This window comes from Xenia sp. Carnegie-2017, unplaced genomic scaffold, assembly GCF_021976095.1.
Source record: "Xenia sp. Carnegie-2017 unplaced genomic scaffold, XeniaSp_v1 HiC_scaffold_24, whole genome shotgun sequence".
NCBI lineage: Eukaryota > Metazoa > Cnidaria > Anthozoa > Malacalcyonacea > Xeniidae > Xenia > Xenia sp. Carnegie-2017.
In genome coordinates, this window is record NW_025813487.1 from 1,519,824 (window position 1) to 1,531,047 (window position 11,224).

Here is an 11,224-nt window from a genome sequence, read left to right on the forward strand (position 1 = left end):
TTTATACTGGATTCTGTTGCACGAAGCGTGGATAGCGTTATCCATTGGATAGTAGTTTTTTAAATTTATACTGGAGCCTGTTGCATGAAGCGTGGATAGCGTTATCCATTGGATAGTAGTTTTTTAAATTTATACTGGGGCCTGTTGCACGAAGCGTGGATAGCGTTATCCATTGGATAGTAGTTTTTTAAATTTATACTGGAGTCTGTTGCACGAAGCGTGGATAGCGTTATCCATTGGATAGTAGTTTTTTAAATTTATACTGTAGTCTGTTGCATGAAGCGTGGATAGCGTTATCCATTGGATAGTAGTTTTTTAAATTTATACTGGAGCCTGTTGCATGAAGCGTGGATAGCGTTATCCATTGGATAGTAGTTTTTTAAATTTATACTGGAGCCTGTTGCACGAAGCGTGGATAGCGTTATCCATTGGATAGTAGTTTTTAAATTTATACTGTAGTCTGTTGCACGAAGCGTGGATAGCGTTATCCATTGGATAGTAGTTTTTTAAATTTATACTGGAGCCTGTTGCATGAAGCGTGGATAGCGTTATCCATTGGATAGTAGTTTTTAAATTTATACTGGGGCCTGTTGCATGAAGCGTGGATAGCGTTATCCATTGGATAGTAGTTTTTAAATTTATACTGGAGTCTGTGCACGAAGCGTGGATAGCGTTATCCATTGGATAGTAGTTTTTTAAATTTATACTGTAGTCTGTTGCACGAAGCGTGGATAGCGTTATCCATTGGATAGTAGTTTTTTAAATTTATACTGGGGCCTGTTGCATGAAGCGTGGATAGTGTTATCCATTGGATAGTAGTTTTTTAAATTTATACTGTAGTCTGTTGCATGAAGCGTGGATAGCGTTATCCATTGGATAGTAGTTTTTTAAATTTATACTGTAGTCTGTTGCACGAAGCGTGGATATCGTTATCCATTGGATAGTAGTTTTTTAAATTTGTGAATGTGCATGGCTATATTTTGTTTATGATGATGAAACTTTGTAATTCTAGAACCAATATTGTATTTCATTTATTGTCCAGTTCGAATCGTTGATTTTTCCTTTTTAAGATATTTTTGAAGCGCTCAAAATCGTTGCTACTCAGTTTAATGGATAGCGTTATTCAGCCTTCGTGTAACTGATCTCTTCTCCGGTACTTTATTGGTAAAGTCTCTGCAAAAATATAAATCTGGTGAGAACCATATATGGACAATGAACATGATTATTGTCTACTTTTCAGCTGTATCTAGTTACAAGCTGTGAATCAGAATGATCTCGTGATGAGCCCATCCTTTTATTTGAATGATGTGTACACTACAATACGATTAAAGGCAAAATTGAAGAAATATTTCAATATAAAACTGTGACTCTACGTTGTGGAACGAAATAATAAGTGCGGAAATGAAGAAATAGTCGCTTTTGTCATATTTGGTGAGTAAAATTGTGTAAAACATTGATTTTAAAGCCGTATTGTTTAGCTACTCGTTTTGTATGAAAGGTTTGACTAAATGGCAGAATACTCGTTCTCTTGCATTCATTGACTGTGCATCTACATTTTCAGTAGATACACAGATGATATTATGCCGTATATAAGACGATTCTAACTTCTGAGAAAAGAAAAATCAACGTGAAACAAAACTATAAGATAAATAGCGCTACACCTATTGGACAATACGATAATATATATTTATGCTTAGTATATCAAATTGCGTTTCAAAATATAAACACAAATGATTTGTTTACCTATCAAAACGACTATATTTTATTATTTAAATCAACCACGAACGATTTGCACAATTATACATTACCACATTGATAGGTAATTATAGATTTATAGTGCCATTGTCGCACAACCTAACGTTCTGTTGTGCGGGATGCTAAATCACGATTCTGTTTTCCCAAATTTTATGAGCACAAAATTGTTAAAGCCACAAAGAATCCGACATAATTTATGTAGTTTTTTCATGATCCTTTAATTTGTTTGAAAATGACTGACTCTAGTAGTACCAACTATTGTCTGTCTATAGTTGCTGATCTTTGGTTTGGAAACTCAAACTTTGACTAAAAAGTTTGGATCGATATTTGGATACATTTTGGCCTATTTACTATTCTAATAACTTTTCGGAATCAAATTGGTAAAAAACATAAATCTGGTGAGAACCATATGTGGACAATGAACATGATCGTTAACTACTTTTCAGCTGTATTCAGTTACAAGGAAGTGAATAAGAATGATCTTGTGAAGAGCTCATCCTTTACATTTGAATACACAGTCTCCACTACAATACAATTAAAGACAAAAATGAAGAAATATTTCATTACAAAACTGTGAATTTACGTTGTGTAACGAAGAAATGAATGTTGAAATGTAGAAATAGTCGTTTTCGGTCATATTTGGTGAGTAAAATTCTATAAAACATTGATTTTAAAACATTATTGTTTAGCTACTCGTTATATTGTATCACAGATTTTACTAACGTTTTATATTTGAGCTTTGATGTAAGTTTTTCAGTTGGCCGTTGATTTGTTTAATTTTAAAGTTTTGTAACTTATTTTGTTACCATTATTTTTCTTCGTTTTTAGTTTGAAGCTCAAACAAAGGCTTCATGATTAAAACCAAACATTCTCCATTAAAAGTAAGTCAGAGTATTCTTAACAATATATTCTAAATAAATTTCTTGTTTGAAAATGGCTTCACCACCTAATAAACTGAAGATTGAGGCGAATGGATCTCGTTTAAGTAAACTTTTGATAAATAAAGGAACCCAAGCTTTGAAAGCAACATTGCAATTTAGTTTTAACTTTCGATCATCAAGTTTGATCAATGAACTTAAAGATCTTTTAACAATGAACAAATTGACTTTGCTTAAAAAGAGAAGGGTCATCAGTAAAGAGCAATGGGAGCTTCTTTACCCGTCAAATGGCTCATCACCTGACATTGACAACTTTGACATCTCAATATTGACTGTCTTATTGAGAAATATTTGTGGTCTAACAGCGCCTTCTGGAGGATGGGATAGTCTTCCTTCCTCTTCAGATACTTCAATCTCAGCAAATATTGCAAGAATAAAGTTTTATCGAAACAAAGTGTACGGTCACATAGCTAAAACTAGTGTAGATGATAGGGAGTTTGAGTACTTGTGGCAGGAAATTTCAAAAGCATTGGTTGGTCTGGGTATTCAACAAACTGAAATAGATGAAGTAAAGAAAGCTCCCCTCAGTCCTGATGAGGCAAACCATATTGAAATATTGAAAAACTGGTATGAAAAAGATCAACAATTAATCAATGTTGCTGAGAAAACCAACGAAAATGTAAAAGAATTAAAAAAAGAGTTTGAAGCTATGAAAAATAAAGTAGAAGAAATTAAAGAAAGTATGCCAACAAAAGTTGATGTAGTTGAAATTAAACAAGACATGGCGACAAAAGCTGATGTAACCAGAGTGAAAGAAATGATACAGGACAAAACATGCTCAGATCTCAAGAAGCTTGGAAAGTGTAAGTTTAATGGTATTATAAAAGATCTTAACAAGAAATACCTTGAAGGCACTAGACAATGGTTATTTGAAAAACTCGACACTTGGTTTAACGATAAAAGTGAAGATGCTTCTAATGTCATGATTTTGATTGCCGGTCCAGGTGTTGGTAAAAGTGTGTTTGCTGCTGAGGTGTGTCGACGATATTCTGAAAAGAAGAAACTTGTTGCTTCTCATTTCTGCAGATATAATAGATCAGATTATAGAAATCCTCGAATATTGATAGAATCATTGGCCAGTAGCATGTGTGATACAATATCAAATTTTAAAAGTAAACTGAATGAAGAATTACAGAGAAACCATTCCAAAGAATCGATCACCGATAAATTCCTTGTTTTATTAAATAATCCATTGCATTCATTGGAAGATCATGAACCAATGCTTTTGGTTATTGATGCCTTAGATGAAAGCCAAGTTGATGGCAAAAGTGAATTGTTGGAATTGATTGCAGAAGAGTTTGACCGACTGCCTCAATGGATTAAAATCTTCATCACCAGTCGTCCAGAACTTCCTGTTCAAAAGGAATTGAAAGACATGCATCCTGTGGAAATTACAACTCATCCTCGTGATGAAAACAACGAAGAAGACCTGCACAAGTATTTGAGACATGAGTTGAATGATCGGGTGCAGGAAGATCCCCACGTTCTATCGTCATTAGTTGAAAAATGTGAGGGATCATTTCTTTATGCGTATTACGCACAACAGAGCTTGAATAAAGAAAATATTGAGCTTACTTACGAAAACATTCGACAATTGGTCCCTAGTGGGTTAAGCGGTGTTTACACAAAGCAATTGAAAAGAGTAAAAGAAATGTTAACGAAGAAAAGTCGCAGAAATTCTGTTATCTCAGAAACTACTTTCATGCAATTTCTTGAATTGTTGGCTGCCTCTCGGGAGTTTTTACCATTAACTTTACTGTTTAGCTATTTAGGTTTTTCTGGTGACATCAAGTTTGAAGTCCGCAGTAAAATCATTGAACTGTTATCTCAAATTTTGCCTGTTTACGATGATTGTTTAACCGTGTATCACAAATCTCTAATTGATTGGTTAAAATCAGATGGTTACGAACAGCATGTGTTTACAGTTGATCCAAAAAATGGTCATAAGTTCTTATGGCATGCTTGTGAGAAAGTGTTTGAACAAATTAAGTCGATGAACATTTTTGAAGATCAGATGAACACTGCTATGATTAAATATGCTATGAAGAATGGAATCTATTATTTGTCAAAATGTGGCGAAAATGTTGACTTTAGCTGGGCAGTAGATATCAAAGTGCTTTGTGCAAGGTTATTGTATGTAGTAGACATTAAAGTGAATACCAATAACTTTGAATTGTCTGAAATCATTACGGAACTACGAACTTTCTTGAGAAAAGATGTACTTGATGAAGAACTATTTCATTTGTTAGTTATAATGAGGTATCAGTTAATGAGGTATAAGAATGGTGATAGCTTAAATTTTTTGCAAAGTTTTGCAAACAGAATTCATGGCAGTAACGAAAAAAGATTATTGGCAAGAGATTTATTGAAACAAGGAAAGCTTGTTTGGTTTGAGGATTTAGACTCGACATATTTAACAAACCATCATCATTTGACTGTCTCCTTGCGTGCTAACGTTACATCTCTTTGTGTGTCGTCCAATGAAGAACTTCTTGCTGTAGGATATGAAAATGGTCAAATATCTATTTTTGAGCTTCCTGAATTTACAGAAAGATGCATTCTTGGCACTGTACTTGATGATTCTAGGCTGAAAGAATGGGACAGGGATAACAAATTTGAATCCTTGTATTACTTATATGACTATTCAGACAACATACCGTATATTTTCGACAAACTTGGTTTTAAACGCGGAAATATCTGTTGTTGCTCCTTTTCACCTACCGGAAATAGACTGGTAACTAGTGATGGATCTACTGAAGTAAAGTTGTGGGACGTTAACAATGTTCGTTTGTTATTATGTTTACAGTCAGATGATGTCGTTAATCGTTGCTCTTTCTTAGATTCTGGTTTGTTTATTACAGCAGACTATGTAAAACATGACAATGAACATCCTAAAGATGTGTTCACTGTATGGAATGCAATAACTTTGCAAAGAATCGATCGACGCTACGTTGTTGATTACCAAAAACTACAATGCACCGATAAATATTCAGAGCTCCTTGCTGCAGAATCCGTCGAGGCTTCGTATGTTTTTCAATTCCCAAAGGCAATCGAGTTTTTTCCCCAACCTTTACATTTAATGATAAATGTAAAGGTTGGGGAAACATTACACCATTATCGTGATTGTATTTGTTATCATACAAGCCAGAATGGAAAGCTTTCTGACATCACTCAGTTGACAAAATACAACGATCAAGGAGAAATCGAGTTTTATTTACCATATGTTAAGTGTCCATGTGTTGATAGGACTCTTAACAAAGTCCATCCCATCTCGTTTAAGGAATTTTACGTTGCGCCCTTTCTTTCCAAGCTTAAAATTTTTAAAACTGATCATCTTTGGAGACCTTCATTTATCTTTGAGAAATTTAAAATTAAATGTTGTTGTTTTTCACCCGATGGATCTTTTTTGGCTGCTTTTGCTGTTGGTGACCACGTCAACATTCATATTTGGAGCATTGAACGCTGCACTATTATTCAAACTGTACCAATGCAACTGAAGGATGCATTAGGATGTTGGTGGTCAGATGGTTTATTGTGGATAGGGGATGGTTCTGATCATCTTATGAAGGTATCCACTTCGTCTGAAAATTTTGTAGATTCTACTCAAGCAAAGTATGTTAACATTGGATTTAAACCTAAGAAAATCTTAACATTTGCTGATGTCTTAGTTTGTATTGACGAACTAGATTTTGTTCAAGTTGTTAGAATTACGAAGGGTAAGATACAATACAACAAAAGACTTCCTGTCGATAGTTTTGAATTTAAAGCAGCAGCTGTATCACCTGATAATTCTGTTATTTTAACTGTAAACAAAACAGAATACACATTATGGAAATGGGAAATAACAACAATGAACTTTACCTGGAACCTTGGCATACTGCAGAAATACCCATAACAGCTGTCATTGAAAATTTTGGAAACAGATAACTGTAAATGATCTAAAGTTCAACTGTTATATAAGTGATAGTAAACAAGCAGTCATAACATTTTGCAAAGGCACCACAATTATGAGCATTTATGTAATTAATGTTCACGAGAATGGTGATGTGAATGCTTTTTGCATGATGTCAGTGGTGATTTTTGGAATCCGACCTAGTCGTACACAAATCTTATGGCATTGGAGTGTATGCTTTGTCATTGGTTGCTGTAGATTTAAAGAGTGGTAAAACGCGCTGAATTTAAAGATGAATTATGTTTTATGCCTAATATAATTATGCATTCCAATACAGGAAGTTTAGCTTTAGTTGACAGTTTATATTGCGGAATTCAATTTTTAAAACTTAATGTTCCTGAATAAATACATCAAGTCAAACTTTAATAGTAAATTCAAAAAGCTGTTGAGAAAATTGCACATAGATGTTGATGGTTGTAAGAATGATTGCTTGTTTCCACTTAATATAGTTTTCTACAGAAGAAGTATACTTATTCTATCAGGCAATCTTTAAGAAATCATCTATATTTACCAAAAATAAATTTGGACCAATTTTGCAAAAGATCTTTTATGTTTATCTGTACTATTTATTGCAATATCTTACTTCCTGCTATTAAAGAATGTAAAATATGATCTATGTTTTGCAATAATCTAAAATGATGTATAATTGCTTTTTATAACACAAATGACTTGTATTTAAAAAGAGCGCTTCTATAATAATTGATCATGAATATTTGTTCATTCTTTTCTAAGATTCTACTTGTAATCTCCATAAATGAATTGTCATTTAAACAGGGCATCCTCTAGATTAGACTACTGCTGTAAGATGATCTGTCAAACTTATTATGTATTGTACCTCTGAACAAATTTCATGTTGATGATTTACTTTTTAATAAAAATGTATGGTTAGATAATTTGGTTATTTTTATTTAACAAATAGATAACATTTAAAAGTTGTCTATACAGTTATAGATACACGGGTATGACGTCATTGTGATAAAAACTGAGTGGCCACGAGCCGCCGGGCAAATCAATGTTTGAAAACCGAGTTTTTTCTTTTCTTTTTCCTCAAATGCGTCCAATGCTTCAACTGGGCATTCTTAAATTCTTTATTTGCTCATTCAGGGATATATTCAGATAAATATTCAAATAAATTCTCCGTTCGTTTGTCATTTAAAAACAAGGAATTTTCTGTGACCTCAATTCCGTGCGTCTGTCGTCTTATAGATCATAGCTCTCGACTAATGAAATTGCTTAAATTCTTTCGGCTATTATATAGTATTATAAATAAGACGTTCACTACATAGAAATGAAAGAATGTCGACAACTCACTCATTGTGAGTCATTTGATAATATGGTGTTGTTGTAGATGAAGATAATTTTGATGAAATTATAGAGTGACTTTCTTTAGACATGCTTTCAAGAACTGTAAATACAATTTAATATCGTGGAAATCGGTTTTGTATGATGTTAAAAATTCACATGTATAAAAACACCATTTGGGTTTTATGGTCATTAGTTTAAAAATTTGAAAGATCATTTCTGTACGTTCATTATGTACATATGACCTTAAAGAAACAAAATGTTATATACTGTCAACAATTCCCGTATGTAAAAACATCATGATGGTGTAGTATAGTTATTATATAAATTATTAGTATTTCGTACGTCATATTACGTATATTATAATTAAGTAAAGAACTGTATAAAAGTAATATGACAAAGCAATAAAAGAAAGAAATCTCACAATATTACATCTGGCGACAAAGATTATTAAGGGACGAAGAAATATGATTTGATCCTGAGAAAAATACTACATTTCGAACATGACAGCTTTGCCTAGTTTCCCGACGTTCAACCTAGAAGAACCAGACATTAGAAAAGCTTGGGGAAAAATACGTATCAAGATTGGAGAATTTGTTGTTGGCAATGAACATCACAAACGCCGCAAGAAAGAAGGCGATGCTCCTGCACTATGTCGGTGAAGAAGTTAATGAGATATTTGAAACTTTAGAAATTGACGAGCCAGATAGAGAAGAAGATGTATTTAAAAAAGCGGAGAAAGCGTTACGAAATTACTTCACTCCACAGAAGAATATAGAATTCGAAGTTTATAAGTTTCGTCAAGCGAAACAACTCCCAGGAGAAAACATATCCGCGTACAATACGAGATTGAAACAATTGGCCAAATCCTGCGAATTTCATGAAGAAAGCAGAGATAAAACCAGATCATACAAAATGGTTCATTTTCAAATTTGCGGAGAAAAGCGTTAGCAGACCCCGAAATAACGATGGAGAAATTAATACAAATGGGAAAAACAATGGAGATGTCAAAAACACAAGCAAAAGGCATCGAAAGCACGAATCGAATTTGGCATAAAAGAAAGCAGTTCAAGACGCCCACGGAAAAAACCTCAAATGCTTCCAAATATTCATCGAAGATCAAATGCAAATTTTGTGCTTGTGAACATCGACCAGGGAAAACAAATTGCCCGGCATATGGAAAGAAATATCGACAGTGTTTAAAGTGGAACCATTTTCAAGTTTGTTGCTATGAGAATCGAAGAGGCAAAGAGCTGTTGCAAGACAATTATCAAAATTCTCGCTGAATCAACAAAGCGAAACGGACAGATAAAACGTAATCAAGTAAGACCTCGTCAAGTGAATACGGTGCAAGAAATAACGTCCGAATCAAGTATGGAAGATGAATATGTATTTTCAACGTTGACGGCGCAACAAAAGCTGCCGAAGTTTAAAGTTAAGATAAATGGTACTCCTGTGTCAGTCATGGCAGATACCGGTTCCAGCGTAAATCTCTTGGATGAAGTGAATTTTAACAAATTGAAGAAAAAGCCAATATTGCAGGAAGCAAATGAGAAAATCTTTCCGTATGGGTCGAAAAAACAACTATCAATTAAAGGAAAATGTCAGTGTGTGGTCGAAACCGATAAACTATATGGATTAGAGACATTTTTTGTTGTTAATGGGAATACGGGTTGCTTGATAAGCTGGAAAAGTTCTCAAAAATTGGGCCTGGTACAAATAGTTGCATCCATAGAAGGCACTACAAAGTCTAAACAGGAACCCGTTAAAGAAAAGGCAAGAAAAAGTGAGAGAAGATACCAAAGTGGAAGAGCTAATTAACAAATATCAAGAAGTCTTTCAAGGACTGGGAAAATTGAAAGGGTTTCAAGTTCATCTACACGTAGATAAGGACGTACAACCTGTCGCACAACCTCATCGTCGGGTGCCGTTTCATGTGAGAAAAGACTTGGAGAAACAGTTAAAACGAGACGAAGAACGTGGAGTCATAGAAAACAGATGGACCAACACCTTGGGTTTCACCAGTCGTGGTCGTACCAAAACTAAAAATTTTGTGCTCGTGAACATCGACCAGGGAAAACAAAAGGGGAGGTCCGAGTTTGTATAGATATGCCACAAGTAAACAAAGCAATAAAGAGAGAACGACACTTGACTCCGAAAATTGGTGAAATTATAAGTGATCTAAATGGTGCTGTATAGTTTAGCAAATTGGACTTAAATCAAGGCTATAACCAGTTAGAGCTCGATGCAGAATCAAAATATTTGACAACGTTCTCAACACACATTGGTCTACGGAGATTTCGACGTTTGAATTTTGGAATAAACTGTCTTGCAGAGGTATTCCAAAATGCCATTAGAGAAACGTTGAGTGGACTGAGAGGAGTGATTAATATCAGTGATGACATTATGGTGTTTGGCGTAGACAAGAAAGATCACGATGCAAATTTGAACGCGGTATTACAACGAATTAAAGATCGAGGACTAACTCTTAAGAAGGAGAAATGTCTGTTTAAGAAAAGAAGTTTAATATTCCAAGGGTATGTGTTCTCAGAGAATGGTATTGGGCCGGATCCCAATAAAGTGAGAGCTATTAAGGAATGCACAAATCCTAAAGATGTAGGAGAAGTACGAAGTTTGTTAATCATGACCAATTTTTGCTGTCGATTTATTCCACATTATGCCACAATTACGGAGCCGTTACGTCGACTTATCAAGAAAGATGCCCCATTCGTGTGGACAAGAGAACAAGAACACACAATGAAAGCCCTACGGAAAGCATTAACAGATGGGCCAGAAAGTGCATACTTCGATGCGAATAGTGATACGGAGGTTTTCACAGATGCTAGTCCATATGGTAATGCAGCAGTCTTGGTGCAGAGGAAAAGGAAGAAGAAAAAAGGAAAATAATTGCTTACGCTAGTAAATCACTAACTACCACAGAGAAAAATTATTCTCACTTGGAAAGAGAAGCTTTAGCTATAGTATGGGCCTGCGAACATTTTCATTTATATTTGTTTGGAGGAAAATTCACCATCGTCACTGATCACAAGCCGCTGGTGAAAATATACACAAATCCATCATCAAAGCCATCTGCGAGAATAGAACGGTGGGCTTTGCGATTGCAACCATATGATTTTGCAATCTGTTTTCAACCTGGAACTGAAAATCCTGCAGATTTTCTCTCACGTCATCCCTTCTTTGATGAGAAACTAAACAACCGGCAAGAGAAAGTAGCAGAAGAATTTGTTAATTACGGTATACAGAACTCGGTTCCAAG

General features: G+C 34.5%; 1 protein-coding gene across 1 annotated transcript; it reads left to right on the forward strand.

Annotated features, from left to right (window-relative positions):
* Nucleotides 1-2,672: 2,672 nt before the first annotated feature.
* On the forward strand, nt 2,673-8,898 carry LOC124451232. Its single transcript, XM_047001856.1, has 3 exons — nt 2,673-3,373; nt 3,413-5,952; nt 8,488-8,898. The coding sequence occupies exons 1-3, from the start codon at nt 2,689-2,691 to the stop codon at nt 8,896-8,898; spliced, it is 3,636 nt and encodes a 1,211-aa protein (XP_046857812.1). The 5' UTR covers nt 2,673-2,688.
* Nucleotides 8,899-11,224: the final 2,326 nt, after the last annotated feature.

Coding starts and splice junctions, on each gene's coding strand:
- LOC124451232 (XM_047001856.1), top strand. CDS start 2,689: ATGGCTTCACCACCTAATAAACTGAAGATTGAGGCGAATGGATCTCGT. Junction 3,374..3,412: donor AGTAGAAGAAATTAAAGAAA/GTATGCCAACAA, acceptor AAATTAAACAAG/ACATGGCGACAAAAGCTGAT. Junction 5,953..8,487: donor TTGATAGGACTCTTAACAAA/GTCCATCCCATC, acceptor CGTTCAACCTAG/AAGAACCAGACATTAGAAAA.